This window comes from Podarcis erhardii, assembly GCF_964252035.2.
Source record: "Podarcis erhardii genome assembly, chromosome: 2".
NCBI classification, from domain to species: domain Eukaryota; kingdom Metazoa; phylum Chordata; class Lepidosauria; order Squamata; family Lacertidae; genus Podarcis; species Podarcis erhardii.
In genome coordinates, this window is record NC_138498.1 from 70698977 (window position 1) to 70715542 (window position 16566).

Genomic DNA, 16566 nt, shown 5'->3' on the forward strand with positions numbered 1-16566 from the left:
ATTTTGCTCGGATTTCATACTGAGACCTCCTTACTGCATTTTTTTCTCATGTGTTTAATGATCAAATGTATGAGTGGCTGGTATCTGGACAGCTACTAGGATTTTTTTGTAAATCTTCTGGAAGATTTGTGTCCTAACAAATTTAAACTGATGTTGGCTGGAGCATATCTAAACCTTTGAAGGTCACACATAAAACACTGGCCCTTTGACATTAAGACATTCCATTCCATTCTGATTAAAAAAGCAGTCACAAAGTCTCTTGCTTATGATTACAAGAATTGTATCTACAATTGAAGAATGTCCAAAGATACACATTAGTATTTATGCAATATTTTATTTTCTCCTTCCTCTCATGCTTGCTATCTTTTTCGAATTACAACTGCTATTTTGGCTTACTTGTTTTGTACTCATAAATATTGTAGCGGTAGTTATGATAAGTTTGAGCTTATGAAATCTCTTGTTACAATTCATAATCTCACTTCCCTCCTCTGTGATTGTCAGAATACTTCCTTTGGGGGGGGGGCGGAAATATATGTCTTCTCATGGTGCCTTTTTTGCTTTTTTACAGAAGCTGGATCACTGAGGTCAGTGCTCAATAAAGAATCTCAATCACCTTTTGGATTGGATTCCTTCAACACCAATGCAAAGGCCTCCTCTTTAACTCCAAAGCTTTTTAATAGTCTCTTATTGGGCCCAGTTGCCTCAAGCAACAAGACAGAAGGTTCCAGTCTTCGCGATTTGCTTAACTCCGGGCCTGGAAAGCTGCCTCAGGCTTCACTTGATACAGGCATCCCTTTTCCTCCTGTCTTTTCTGGAGCTTCCACTGTAAGTAATACTATTTTTGTTTAGAGGTATAGATAGTTGCTTCTTTAAAGTGGTATGATCTCTTTCTTAGGTAGGAAAACCTATACAGTACTGAACTTTTCAAAATAAGATTTATTTAGGCATATTATTGTTTGTCCACTGGCCCAAAGGGGGGTTCGTGGGAGTGGTTTGGTTCAAGTATACCAAAAAAAGATTTTGAAAATGCCAGAGTGATCAGTTCTGGTATTTTATTATAAGAAGGAAATGTAGACATACAGTGGAGCCTTTACAGACCCAGTGAGAGGTTGTCATGAGTAATCCACACCCAAGCAAACATTTATACATTCTTTATTCACCAGCACTTCGGCCAAGACTTCCCATCATTTCGCCTGAGCAGATGAGGGCATAAGTGGCAAATATCCAAATCTTACAGATAGTTCCCCTTTCTGGCCCCAAGCCCACAGATGAACAAGCCAATTAGCTTCTATCAAAGCAAGTGAATATAAACATATATGAGCTCATTGTTACAACAACTACCAATTAACTGTGGTGTTATCTTGACTACCAAGATGGCGTTTGCAGAGCTTCTGGAACAGTTCCCCTTTGGTTCAAACAAAATAAAAAAATTCCTTCCAGTAGCACCTTAAAGACCAACTGAGTTAGTTCTAGGTATGAGCTTTCGTGTGCATGCACACTTCTTCAGATACACTGAAACAGAAGTCACCGGACCTTTCTATATAGTGAGAAGGTGGGGAGGGGTATTACTCAGAAGGGTGGTGGGAATGGGTGATTGGCAGATAGCTGCGATGAGCCTGTTGACGACTCTTAACGACTGCAATAGGTCTAACAGGAAAAAGCAAGGGGTGAGAAGGTGAAAAATGGCTTTGTCATGTATAATGAGATAAGAATCCAATGTCTTTATTCAAACCAGGTCTCTCCATAGTTTTAAGTTTGGTGATAAGTTGCAATTCAGCAGCTTCTCTTTCCAGTCTATTTCTGAAATTCCTTTGTAATAGAACAGCTACTTTGAGATCTTGTATAGAATGTCCTGGGAGATTGAAGTGTTCTCCTACTGGTTTTTCTGTCTTGTGGTTCCTGATGTCGGATTTATGTCCATTTATTCTTTGGCGTAAGGTCTGGCCTGTTTGTCCAATATAGAGAGCTGAAGGACACTGTTGGCATTTTATGGCATACACAATGTTAGACGATGAGCAATTAAATAGTCCCGAGATGGTATGTGTGATGTTGTTGGGGCCAGTAATGGTGTTGTCCGGGTGTATGTGGCAGCAAAGTTGGCATCTGGGTTTATTGCAGGCTCTGGTGCCAGTGTCCGTGTTAAGTCTGGTTATAGTATTATTGTGGGTTAGGAGTTGTTTAAGATTGGGGGGCTGTCTGGAGGCAATGAAAGGTCTTCCTCCCAGAGCTTGAGAAAGAGAACTGTCATTGTCCAGGAGAGGTTGTAGATCTCTGATGATGCGTTGTACTGTTTTAACTTGGGAGCTGTATGTGATGACTAGAGGTGTTCTGTTATTTTCTTTTTTGGGTCTGTCTTGCAGCAAGTTCTCTCTGGGTATCAGTCTGGCTCTGTTGATCTGTTGTCTAACTTCATCTGCTGGGTATTTTAGTTCTAAAAAGGTTTGCTGTAGATCTCTTAGGTGAGAGTCTCTGTCTGTAGAATTGGAGCAGATGCGGCTGTAACGTAGTGCCTGGGAGGAAGCTCTGGGAGGAAGCTCTGGGAGGAAGACCTTTCTCAAGCTCTGGGAGGAAGACCTTTCATTGCCTCCAGACAGCCCCCCAATCTTAAACAACTCCTAACCCACAATAATACTATAACCAGACTTAACACGGACACTGGCACCAGAGCCTGCAATAAACCCAGATGCCAACTTTGCTGCCACATACACCCGGACAACACCATTACTGGCCCCAACAACATCACACATACCATCTCGGGACTATTTAATTGCTCATCGTCTAACATTGTGTATGCCATAAAATGCCAACAGTGTCCTTCAGCTCTCTATATTGGACAAACAGGCCAGACCTTACGCCAAAGAATAAATGGACATAAATCCGACATCAGGAACCACAAGACAGAAAAACCAGTAGGAGAACACTTCAATCTCCCAGGACATTCTATACAAGATCTCAAAGTAGCTGTTCTATTACAAAGGAATTTCAGAAATAGACTGGAAAGAGAAGCTGCTGAATTGCAACTTATCACCAAACTTAAAACTATGGAGAGACCTGGTTTGAATAAAGACATTGGATTCTTATCTCATTATACATGACAAAGCCATTTTTCACCTTCTCACCCCTTGCTTTTTCCTGTTAGACCTATTGCAGTCGTTAAGAGTCGTCAACAGGCTCATCGCAGCTATCTGCCAATCACCCATTCCCACCACCCTTCTGAGTAATACCCCTCCCCACCTTCTCACTATATAGAAAGGTCCGGTGACTTCTGTTTCAGTGTATCTGAAGAAGTGTGCATGCACACGAAAGCTCATACCTAGAACTAACTCAGTTGGTCTTTAAGGTGCTACTGGAAGGAATTTTTTTATTTTGTTTTGACCATGGCAGACCAACACGGCTACCTATCTGTAACTGGACCTTTGGTTCAACACATTGTTATTAATTCCTTGGCATTGTTTTAGCCACTTTAGTGTGCTAACTTTTCTAGAAAGTGTTTAGTTAGTTGAAAGATCAGAATCTGTGGCACAGGCAGTATATTCTAATTCTTTACCCAAGACTTGGGTTGCTATGTGGATTTGTGTCTTCTAGGGTGCTAAGAATAAGGCCAGCTTGCCAAATTTCCTTGATCATATTATTGCCTCAGTGGTGGAAAATAAGAAGACGTCTGATGCTGCCAAGCGAGCAAGCAACGTGGCTGATACTCAGAAAGAAGTGAAAGAGATGGTAATGGGATTAAATGTGCTGGACCCACACACTTCCCATTCTTGGCTCTGTGACGGAAGGCTTTTGTGTCTCCATGACCCCAGCAATAAAAACAACTGGAAGATCTTCAGGGAGTGTTGGAAACAGGGCCAGGTAAATAAAAAGTTTGTGTGGACATCCTCTCTGCCTGTGGCAAGATTTTCATTGTACTTAAAACAAACTAGCAGCTATTTAATGATAATTATGTTGGTGCAGACTTTGTTAGTAGTTTAAGGTTGAAGGACAAAACACAGTTATTGGCACTCGTCTATGTGTGATACAAGCACAAAAATTCATTTCTGGAACAGGACGTGGTACCCTTAGAACCCTGGGATTCCGTTCAATTACAGCAACAAGTTTTGGGCCCTTATGGTTGGGAAATTGGGCTAGATAGAATATGGATAATGCCTGATGAACATTCAGAACTTGGCTGGGTTGACCAGGATTTCCAGCAGCCAGAAGCTTAGAATTCAGTGCTTCTGTTAAAAAGGTAAATATATTGGGTATTATCAAAAGATGGTCATCAGCCCATAGATTTCAATTTGTATAAAACTAGAATAGCTTTTCTTAGCACAGAAGTTGGACTTTGATTTTTTAATCCATATATAAATTTACGAAACCTACCAAAATATTAGAAATACATAATCAATAATAACATATAATAGTCTTAAAATTTATCACTATAAGGTATTACCTACTTAATTTGAATTTACATTATTTAATTTTTCTTTTTTATATTGTATTTATACAAAATGATATCTTGGCAACCAGAGCATATCTGTTATTACCTCTGTTTTGTTGTTTCATACAATCAGTGACTTCCATAGTTGCTTCTGTTTCTGTTGGTGCCTGTAATTATTTTTGCTGCTGTTAAAAGGTCTACTAATTCTGAACGCTCCCTCCTTATAACTTATTTAAGGCAGCCAAGTAAAATATACAGAGGATTAGTGGAGAATATATGTTCATTTTGTTTATCTGAGTTGCAGCCTTCCTGCAGAAATTATTGTTGTTTTTCTTCTTCAGCAAGTCCATCATTTACGAATCCATTTTTAAAAAACAAAACGACAACAGCTTGGTCCTTTGCCAACATTTCCATCTCTTACATTTTCAGACCAGAAATTTTTTAACGAATAATACTGGAAACATAGTGGTTTCTTATTTTCATTTTGTCTGGCTATATTTTTATGAAAGATTATAAATTAGTAAATAAAAAATAAAATGCCTTATGCGAATTGTCATTTTGGAATAATACCTCCTCTTTCTTTTCACAGCCTGTTTTAGTTTCTGGTGTTCATAAGAAGCTGAAGCCTGAACTCTGGAAACCAGAGGCCTTTAGTCAAGAATTTGGAGATCAGGATGTAGATCTGGTCAATTGTAGGAACTGTGCCATAATCTCAGATGTGAAAGTGCGTGACTTCTGGGATGGCTTTGAGGTCATTTCTAGTAAGTGCCACCTAATTTTGTTGATATTATTTGTGTAAAGTTATCTATCACATCAGTGTAGTCTCTGCCCCAACTTATGACACTATTAATGTCATAGCTGAACAGAAGATTTAAACCCAGATCTCTCATTATGGATTTAGGTTTCATTCTTCCCTCCCTTACTCCCAAAAAATCCTGTAGATTTCATAGGAAAAGCAAACTAATAGCCATAGAACAACATACAAGCCAAGTAAAACTATTTCTTTTCAGAGCGTCTAAGATCTGATGATGGACAGCCCATGGTACTGAAGTTAAAGGACTGGCCTCCGGGAGAAGATTTTAGAGACATGATGCCGACAAGGTAAGATCCCTTGTCACTCTGGGTCTGGGCCTCTGTAAGAATTGTTGGTGTTCTAGCAATGTATTCTTCTTGCCTTTGCCAGTGTCTAACATGGTACTTGCCCTTTTCAGGTTTGAGGACCTAATGGAGAACCTTCCTCTCCCAGAGTACACTAAGAGGGATGGAAGACTGAATCTGGCATCAAGGTTGCCAAGCTACTTTGTACGACCAGATCTGGGTCCCAAAATGTACAACGCATATGGTATGTAGACCAGGAGAGCATAATTTTGTCCCTACTCATAGTTTGTGTCTTATGAAAGTATATGGACTGAGAAGTAAATGAGTTAGATGGATTATTACCCATGTGAGTCATAAAATTAATTTGTTTCCTTTAAATCTGTTTGCTTCTAATTAAAAGTATAATGTCATTAGAAGTGGAATATAATTTGGTAATTGTAGACTAAATGGAATCAGACAGTGTTGTCAGAATCAAAGAGAACTTTGTAAAATGAAATGATGCTGTGCAAATAATAATAATAATAATAATAATAATAATAATAATAATAATAATAATTTTTTATTTATACCCCGCCCTCCCCAGCCAAGGCTGGGCTCAGAGCGGCTTACAAGCAATAATAAAAACAAGATGAATGATTACAACTTAAAAACAAAAATAAAATACAACATTAAAATAATGGAACATTAAAATATTAATATGTAGCCTCATCGCAGGAGGAGAAGGAAAAGAAAAAAGAAAGAGAGGGAGGGATGGAATCAAATTGGCTCCAAGCCAAAGGCCAGGCGGAACAACTCTATCTTACAGGCCCTGCAGAAAGAAATCAGATCCTGCAGGGCCCTGGTCTCATGAGGCAGAGCGTTCCACCAGGCCGGAGCCAGAGTTGAAAAGGCCCTGGCTCTGGTTGAAGCCAATCTAACTTCCTTAGGGCCTGGGACCACTAGGGTGTTAGGGTGTTGTTATTTATGGACCTTGAGGCTCTCCGTGGGGCATACCAGGAGAGGCGGTCCCGTAGGTACGAGGGTTCTAGGCCATGAAGGGCTTTAAAGGTCAAAAGCAGCACCTTAAATCTGACCCTGTACTCCACCGGGAGCCAGTGCAGCTTGAAAAGCACTGGGTGAATATGCTCCCATGGCAGAGACCCCGTGAGGAGCCTCGCTGCAGCATTCTGTACCCGCTGGAGTTTCTGGGACAGCTTCAAGGGCAGCCCCGCGTAGAGCGAAGTACAGTAGTCAAGCCTGGAGATGACCGTCACATGGATCACTGTGGCCAGGCTGGGGCGGGAAAGGTAAGGGACCAACTGCTTGATGCGGCGAAGGTGGGAAAATGTCACCTTGGCTGTTGCTGTAACTTGCGCCTCCATGGAAAGGGAGGCATCAAGGATTACACCCAAACTCTTAACGGAAGGCAATGACACTAATTGGGCCCCCACAAGAGAAGGGAGTTGGTCCCTCATCCCCATGCCATCCCGACTCAGCCATAGGACCTCTGTCTTCAAAGGATTTAGTTTCAATCGGCTCCCATGAAACCATCCAGCCACAGCTTCCAAGCATCTGGTCAGTGTGTTCGGGGCCAAGTCGGTGTGGCCATCCATCAGCAGATAGAGCTGAGTGTCATCAGCATATTGGTGACAGCCCAGCCCAAAGCTCCGGATAATCTGGGCAAGGGGGCGCATAAAGATGTTAAAAAGCATCGGGGAGAGAATTGCGCCCTGTGGCACTCCACACACCAAGGAGTGGCGCGACGACATTTCCCTCCCTAGTGCCACCCTCTGTCCCCGATCAGAGATAAAAGAGCACAACCAGTTACGGGCTATGCCCTGTATCCCCACGTCTGCGAGGCGGTGGTCCAGAAGATCATGATCGACCATGTCAAAGGCTGCTGACAAATCTAAAAGGATCAGCAGTCCTGACCCGCCTCGATCCAGTTGTCTATGGAGATCATCTGTTAGGGCAACCAGAGCCATCTCCATCCCAAAACCAGGACGGAAACCGGACTGAAATGGATCTAATGCCAATGTTTCCTCCAGAAACCTACCAAGCTGTTAAGCAACCGCTCTCTCAATTACCTTACCCAGGTATGGAAGATTTGAAACTGGGCGGTAATTGGATAGGTCTAAGGGATCTAATGAAGTTTTCTTTAAGAGTGGACACACCACTGCTTCCTTCAGTTCCCCTGGGAATGTCCCCGTGTCAAGGGACAAATTGATAATTTCAACCAGGGGGGTCCGCGCAACATCTGGACACTCCCTAATCAGCCAAGACGGGCACGGATCAAGGAGGCAGGTGGTGGGCCTACCAACTTGGAGGAATCTATCCACATCAGTAGGAAGTATCCGATCGAAATGGTCCAACACTGGACCTGAAGTCAGTCGAGGGGCCTCCAGTTCAGTCACTGTATCTAAATTGGCAGGGAGGTCACGGCGGAGCAACAGGACTTTCTCCACAAAAAAGCTCGCGAATGCCTCACAGCTGTGGGTCGAATTTGTGCTTAAATTTGGTTGTCCTCCTAAAGACGTTATTGACCTAATTATTCTAAAAAGTTGTGCCGGGTGAGAGCTAGCGGATGCAATGGAAGCTGCAAAGTAAGATTTCTTAGCAGCTTTCATAGCCATCTCATACTGTCAGAGCTGCCCGAGGTCCCAGCTCACAAAGGACCAACGCCAGTTCGTTGTTATATACAAAAGTCTTTATTGAAGTTCAGTTTCAATTTCAAAGCCGTGGCGTGCAACTCTACGTCTCAAACTCTAGACCGCCGAAGCTCCGTCTGAATCTCCTCCCCCCAGACACCAGTTTAAGACTCTAGCCCTGCTCCACCTCTTCCTCTGCTCTTTCCTCCTCTGGGTCCGCCTGTCCGCTGGAGTCTTGCCCTTTCTGGACTCTTCTGACGCTGAGTCCCCTGAGTCTTCCCCCTGCCTCCGGCGGGCTTTAGGACCCGGTTCCCAATCCGGGTTTTCTGCTGTCCCGCGCGCCTGTACATTCGAACTTGGCGCCCGCGCCCAGCCGACAACCTTCCTCCTAACCGTTACACTGCTCCTGTCACTGCTTCCCCCTTCGGGGGGGCTAGCTGGACCTGACCTCCCCTCCGTTCCCTCACTCTCCAACAGAGGCGTGGTCAGCCCTGACTCATCTTCTCTCCCTGCTGGAGGAGACGCTGGCCCTGACGCATGGGACTCTTCCCCCCCACTACGCTCTGGTGGGGGAACTGGTCCTGATCTTCCGCTGCTGCTTTGGGAGTCCCCGCTGGCCCCTTGCTTCTGGTGCGTCCCCCCTGGGACCCCCCTTGCCCTGGCCATCGGCGCCCCCCTCTGGGAATCTTCTGAATCGCTGGAGAAACTCATGGAATCTCTCGGGCCACTGTCATACTCCCCTACGCTGCCCTCAGATTCTTCCCCTTCGCTCTCCGTTTCCTCTCTCCCCTGTGCCTCTGCTCCTGAACCCGACACATAGGCTTTCATAAGACGTTTTTGAGGCTCCGTCACGAGTCCGTCGCCATACTCGCTCTAGCCGTCTGAGATCCCGCTTCATTTTCTGGAGCTCCTCAGTAAACCAAGGGGCCCGGTTTTGACGGGGTCGCAGAGGGCGCTTAGGCGCAATCTCATCAATGGCTGCCAAGAGCCGGTTATTCCAGTCCTCAACAAGGTCATCTAATGAGTCGCCAGGAGGAGCAGGGTTCCGCAAGGCTTGTCGGAATCTATCAGGATCCATCAGTTTTCGCGGACGAGCCCAAATAGGTTCGCCACCCGAGCCGGGGAGGAGCGGGAAGTCAATCTTGGCTTTCAGAGCATAGTGATCAGACCATGGCACTTCCACAGTGGGGAGCATGATCACATCTATGCCAGCCCCAAAGATCAGATCCAGCGTGTGGCCTGCTTGATGAGTGGGGCCCAAAACAAACTGGGAGAGCCCTAGTGTTGCCATGGAAGTCACTAGGTCCAGAGCCTGTGAGGAGGGAGCGGCATCGGCATGGACGTTGAAGTCTCCCAAAACCAGTAGATTTGGGAACTCCAAGGCCCAGCCTGCCACCACCTCCAGCAGGTCTGACAGGGTGGCTGCAGGTGTGCTGGGTGGTCGGTACACCAGCCAGACAGCCAAGCTCTCCTTGGTGCCCCACACGAGACCAACACATTCAATGCCGGAGATCGCTGGTGATGGCAGAGCTCTGAAAGAGCAATCCACCCGGAATAACAACGCTACTCCTCCCCCGACCCACAGTCCGCGATTGATGGAGGACAGAGAAACCTGGGGGTGTTATCTCATGTAGGGAGACTACTTCGCCTTCCCGTACCCAGGTCTCCGTCACGCAAGCCAGGTCAATCCCCTGCGAGACAAAAAAGTCACACTATGGGCCTGGCATTGCACAGCACCAATGATGGAGGTGTGTAATCCTTGCTCTCCCTACCCTCATCCCTTGGGATGGGGCGTAGATTGGAAGGGGTTCGAGGATCACTGCATCTCGAAACCCTTCGCCGATAGAGATATCTAGCCCCACCGCCATTCCTCCCTAGCCCTTCAATTGTGGAAATCCCAGATCCCATACTAGCCTCCCCAATAGATGGGTAACATCCCCTCAATAACAAGTCATCCTTGGGCCAGGACTCCTGGGTCAAAATGGTATGGGAAAGAGGTGGAGGTCTGATAGGGTAAGTATCCCTAGAAGATAAAACCCAACCAACCGCACCCCAAGCGGGGGGGACAGTCCCATGGTGTTTCGTTAACTGTCAATCCCCCTCTCCCTCCTGGGTTAATTGGAGGATTGTTGGTTATATCTGTGGCTGTGGAAGTATTAATAAGGTATGTGTTATAAAATGTGGATCACTGGCCAACAAAGAGCCAGATTCGAATTCGGAAGATCTGTCCATCCTGTCTCGCCAGGAGTACAGTAGAGAAGGCTGATCATTCTGATAAGTTTTTGGAACATTAGGCAAAGGTCCAGATGTAGATTTGGTGCTGGATATCTCCAGATTGTCAGCAACATAGAGTTCTTTAGGTGTTGTTGCCATAGAAATGTTGGAGGCGCCAAATTCCTCATCTAATTTGGTGTTGTTTGAAAAGGGAACAGGGAGTTGCACTGATGTCTTTCTATGGGATAAAGAGCTGTTGGACGTCTTTAAATATTGTGCTCTAGGCTCTACTGTCCTTATATTTTGGGTAGAAATCTCAGTCTTTATACTCATTAGCCTCTTCTTCAGGTCTTGTAATTCTAGGCTTACAAAGTTCTTTTCTTCCTTCGTGCAATTAGTATTTCTAGTGTTGAGCTTGGTTTCCTTTATCCGCATTAGCTTTGACTCTATGCAAGGGACCAATTGCCTCCTGGTTTCGTCCTTAAATACCTTCACTGGGCAGAGAGAATGGAACCACTAGAAATACTAGAAATAGAAATAGAGAAATAGAAATAGAGAATGGAATCAGGTAAGAGAACTCAAGGACCCATGCCCATCACACTGAAGAGCAGATGAGTTTTTACACTAGTTTATGTATCCATATTCAGTTGCATCCATGTGCTCTTAACCTGTAAAAGGACTGTTTTTGTCTGCTCATCCCAATGAGAGAAGCCCCTGAGACTCGTTGTGATCAGTTTGGAAGTTATTTTGCAGATAAAATAACTCACATCTGCTCTAACTTGGATTCCAGTGTTAGAGCAGATCTGGGTATGGGATTCAGGAGCATCTGCCTGTCCAGTTTTGATGAGCAGGTTTCAACTACTATTTTCCAAACAAATGGATGTGATTCTTGGGAGAAGAATCCTCAACCCTTGTCCATCTTGGCTGGTAAATCTGCCTGGCCCAAGTTCTATAAGCTTTTGCTAGCTGTGGTAAATAGATCACAGAAGAAGGGGCTATTTCCTTAAGGGGCTAAAGGAAGCATTGATCGTCAACTCCGGAAACATGTTTTGATGCCCCCTTGTTCTGTTGGCTTGGGAAAACCTGGTGTTTCAGAACAGACTTTGTTATTGGCTGAAGGTGACTGGCCTGGATTTTCCTTTCTGATGGTGTTTCTAGGACACCTATTAAGAGCTGAGTCCTTAGTGGTTTTTCTGTGTGCATTTTATTTTTATCAGGTTGTGTGCCACTTCGAGTGTGGTAGTGGCTGTGATAAAAAATATTTAATAAAGTGCATTTGTTGATTCGAAGCAGTGGACCATAACATCTGTTTGTACTAAGTGCTGCAATTACAAAGTGATAGGGAGTTTGCACCTTAAGTCTGGCTCCTTTTATAGTTAAACATGCATAGCAGGTGCCCTTATGATGCCCTCCAGATGTTGCTGGACTACATGCCCCCTCATTCTTGACGTTTGACCTTAATGTCTGGGACTGGTGGGAGTTAAGAATCCAATGACATCTGAAAGACATCATGTTGGCTACCCTTGATATCTAATCAGCAGAGATCAAGTATCTCTGCTACTGCTCACATTATCATGGCTAATAGCTGAATATTCTCTGTGTGGTGATATACTTTGAATGTAGCATAAAAAAGCATACCTATAACAAGTAGCTTCAAGCTTGCTGTCATTGTCTCTCTTCTTTGCTTCTTTTTTGTAGGACTGATAACGGCAGAAGACAGAAGAGTTGGTACAACCAATCTGCATTTGGATGTGTCAGATGCCGTTAACGTCATGGTGTACGTTGGAATTCCCATCGGGGAAGGTTCTCATGATGATGGTAAACTTCTAAGATAATCTTTTTCAATGTTTAACTTAACTTCTGAATCTCCCCCTAGATATGCAAAATATTGCTTATATTAGGCCTGCACCATTTAATTTCTTTTTGTTTTGATTTCTTCTCTGTTCTTGTGTTGCTCTTTGCACATTGGTAATACATATGAACAAAGGTGATCAGAGGACAAAAAAGATAGTTCAGCTGCAAACTGGAATGCCTAGTCATGTGAATTTACTCATGAGTAGATGTATCAGTTTCTCTTCAGATAAGATACCTATTAATCATGCAGAACATTATAATAAGCAGAGTACTGCTGTGAGGCGCTAACTCTGCCAGGATGAAACTTGGATGTGGAGTCCTGATTGAAAGTATCACCTGTGCACAAATGCAAATGTCACCAGTTTGATGCGTTTCTTAGGTTATATATTTGTGATATATGGATAGTGCAAACATAATATATGATTTTTAGGCATACATAAGCACCCTTGCAGGCTTGAAATGATGTGCTCTTGACAAAGGGAACAAATTTAGTGCTTTTTCCAGAATTACGAAAGATAATATGATTTGGTCTTTTCAAATTTCCTAACTGTCCTGTAACATTAAGTAGGATAACTTTCTTAGATAATTTCTTATGGCTATAGTTTTGTGCTTCCTTGAATTCATTTGATTGTTACACATTACACTAGAAAGCCATGCAACTTACTGATGTGAATTTCAGAGGTGCTGAAAACGATTGATGAGGGAGACGCTGATGATGTTACAAAACAGCGAATCCATGAAGCAAAGGAGAAGCCTGGAGCACTATGGCACATTTATGCTGCTAAGGATGCTGAGAAGATCAGGGAACTTCTTCGCAAGGTGTGATGGTTGGATGTTTCAGGAGTTTAATATTTCACACATTATTCAATAATAATAATAATAATAATAATAATAATTTATTATTTATACCCCGCCATCTGGCTGAGTTTCCCCAACCACTCTGGGCGACTCCCAATCAAGTGTTAAAAACAATACAGTATACTTTCTGATAAAACTTGTGTCCCAATATTTTAATTGGACTGCCCTAAAAACCTTGTTGAAGAGTGGAGTATTCATGCCCTAAATAGTCTGGGAATGGACTAGGGAAGCTGTAAAGTCCACCTTAGGCAAAGCTAAGAATTTCATCATAAAGTAACTTGTGGTTGTTTGCTGAATACAGATGAAGAAGAAATCTGCAAGTAGGGAGCATTAAACTCTGATACATTTGTATTAGGTTGGTGAAGAACAAGGACAAGAAAATCCTCCAGATCATGACCCAATCCATGACCAAAGCTGGTACCTGGACCAGACCCTCCGTAAGCGTCTGTATGAGGAGTATGGAGTACAAGGCTGGGCAATAGTGCAGTTCCTGGGAGATGCTGTATTTATTCCTGCAGGGGCCCCTCACCAGGTGAGTGTGGAGTGCTAGAGCCCAAAAGGGTAGGACAAAAACTTAAGAGCATAAAACAAGTTGTTCATGAAGTGTTCCAAAAAGAGCACAACTTTAGAATGTGACAGGTAACAGAATTTTCAGAAACACTGTACAATTAGTTAGGTTGGTTTTCCTGAGCTTTTTCTGTTGCAGGGCGGGAACAAGTTTAGAGTACTGAAAACCTGCTGACTGTGCTTGCTAAAATTCCAGAAGCTGAAATAAGGACTGAGAGAACTCTAGTTCTCAGAAGTGTCAAGTTTCAGTACCTTACTATAGAGTTCCATGTCTACTATTCCTGGGTCTCAAGCTCCATATGTTTTTCTCAAAAATTTATTCCAGTTCTTGAAAGGGTTGGGGGGGGGTCCACATTCCTTGAATACGGGAAACTTGAATAAATAATTAAAAGTAAAATATCAGCATATGCGCTTAGCGTGTTTACTTTAGTGTAAATTCACTATCTGGGATTTTTAGGTGAAGCAATAAAATGTTTGTTGTACATTCTGGGTGCAGCTAGTTATTTGAGTCTAGCAAGGATTCAGTAACTTTGTAGTGCCTAGCACCCAGGTGTGAACCAATAATTTGTTTTCAAACTAAAACTGTTCCCTCATCCCAGCTCTGGATCTTGTCTGCTTGCTGCAGTTGTCTCCTTTTATTACTCTTATACCAGGATTGTGGTACCTATGGTGCTCTGAATATTGTTCAATCCTATCAGCTCCACCCAGCATGACCAATGGTCAGGAATTACTGGAGTTGTAGTCCACAAACACGTGGAGAACTGGGGGTTCCTCATTCCTGTTTATACCACTGAATTCTTCAGTATTCTGTGAGCAGAAGAACAGTATATAAATATGTTAAATAAGAATTTGAACTTTATTTACAGTGCAATTCTCCTTGCAAATTTTATCATGCACATCATAAAGCATAGATGTATGCTAAAGTGGTGATAATTATTTCTGCATGATTGCCAGTTGTTTCAGGAGGCAGTTAAGCAGCAGACGTAAACTTTGTTTGGCCTAATATGCCAAGATATGCACAGGCCTTCTGCCCTCACATGTAGCCTCCTTTTTCCTTCAGTTTGCAGAACACAGCAATTAAACTCAGAAATCCACAGTTAACCAGAGTTTGCTGTTCATCTGAACCTGGAAACTGACTCGTGCAAAGTGGCCCCACTAAATTATTCCAGTTTTCTTATCTTTCTCTCATGCACTTGGCACCAAATCCTATGCTAGTCCAGTGAGTCTGTCCGTTTTCAGGAGCAGCTTATGGAGGAGCAGTGGGCCTTGGGGGTGGGGAGCCATAAAGCCCTGTTCCAAGAGTCCTCCTCTGGATTGAACCCTGTGCCTACCAGCTTCAGAACAGGGCAGGATTTTAAGCCACTATTTAAATATCTTTGTTTCTTCTGAAGCTGGTAACCATAGTTTCTTGGTTTGGATGAAAAAGGAAGTTGGTTAGTTGGAGACTTGCAAGTTGGAGATTGCAGAATGTAATAATGAGAGGAGTGAGGAGGAGTACGCGTGCATGGGCAGAAGGTTTCTGTGCATCCTGACTTATTTAGCTGAGAGATGATTGCCTGAGCTTGGTCATCTCACCATTTGGTCATCATTCAAGGGACAGTGAGAAATTTGTTTTCCAGAGTGATCTGCCCCACTCCTAACTTTTCTTACCCAACGCTGGTTTTTTATTATTCCTATCTTCATTGTGAAGAACTGTTTTTCTCCACTCTTGTTTTCTCGGTTTTCTTGATCTTAGTTATTACTGTCATCTTGGTCTTCCTTTAAAAGTATTAACTTGAAGCCTCATCATTTTTTAAAATATAAAATGACCCTAGAAAAAATAATCACATATTTCCCACACAATCTGGCCTGATTGATGAAACACTGTTATTTGACTCATAGTGCAAAGCCATTATTTGAATGGAAGGCAGTTTGGAAAACTTACTTTGAACATCTGATCTCTTTCTACCTGTTAGATGTGGCTCATGAACACACTGAAATAGCATTTACCAATCTTATTTATACTGCAGAAAGCAATATTTTGAATATACATTGGATTGTTGAGTTTTGATGTTTATCTAGCACCCAGTTCTGCTGCTTATTTTTTCAGGTTCATAATCTGTATAGCTGCATTAAAGTAGCAGAAGATTTTGTATCTCCAGAACATGTGAAACACTGCTTCCGCCTAACCCAGGAGTTCAGGCACCTGTCTAACACTCACACAAACCATGAAGATAAGCTGCAGGTAAGCATCTGTTTTCATGGAACAACCTCTAAAGCATATATCAGATTTGGCAGAAAGTATTTGCAAAATTGCATAGGGTTAAATTTGACTAAAGTTATAAGCTAGCTGCTGGCCATGTTAGCTAGGGCTGCCATACATTGGCAGGGGGTGGGGAATTGACGCATGGGAGGGAATTTCCGAAAGGTGGTGCTTTGTCCTGGATCTTAGGCAAGTCACTTGAAAAATTATGGTGGTTTTTGGCATTTTTTTATTTAAAAAAGGGTCAATGAACTTGGGTTTTGTTTACTTTTTGAACCCTGTGTTGGCCGAATGAATTCTTATAAAATGGGTTGAACCTAAAGAAGGGCAAGAAGAACTCCACTGGGGCTTTCCTGTTTCCTCTTCACTGTAGCCCCCTGCACTTTCAAAAGACCCCTCTGGATGCTCTGGAATGGCTTGCAGTAGGTCATAAGGAAGGCTGCCTTGTGGGGGTGCTTTTCCACTAACACACTATACTTTTGGATGCAATCCAACTTAAACCCAGTATCAAAGGCTTAGCCTGTTGCTAAGAAAAGATTATCATAGTAGATGTGTACATGTTTTGCCAAAAAAGGGGGGAGGGCAATTAAGGGGTTCTCCTGACTTTGGTTTGAGAGGAGGGAGATCAGCATTCATATTGGAATGTAATATTTTATTGGATGCTTTTCGAGTTTGATCCAGTATCC

At 43.2% G+C, this 16566-nt stretch overlaps 1 protein-coding gene across 4 annotated transcripts in view; it reads left to right on the top strand.

The window, feature by feature from the left end:
* KDM3B (lysine demethylase 3B) overlaps positions 1 to 16566 on the top strand; it is a 42450-nt gene that overhangs the window by 24485 nt on the left and 1399 nt on the right. For all 4 annotated transcript variants that reach the window (XM_081851196.1, XM_081851195.1, XM_081851197.1 and 1 more), the window contains exons 15-23: positions 569 to 825; positions 3586 to 3852; positions 5010 to 5181; positions 5431 to 5521; positions 5632 to 5762; positions 12058 to 12177; positions 12893 to 13032; positions 13427 to 13603; positions 15728 to 15862. In XM_081851196.1, the coding sequence (XP_081707322.1) occupies positions 569 to 825; positions 3586 to 3852; positions 5010 to 5181; positions 5431 to 5521; positions 5632 to 5762; positions 12058 to 12177; positions 12893 to 13032; positions 13427 to 13603; positions 15728 to 15862 (1490 nt within the window). The remainder of the gene's footprint in view (positions 1 to 568; positions 826 to 3585; positions 3853 to 5009; positions 5182 to 5430; positions 5522 to 5631; positions 5763 to 12057; positions 12178 to 12892; positions 13033 to 13426; positions 13604 to 15727; positions 15863 to 16566) is intronic.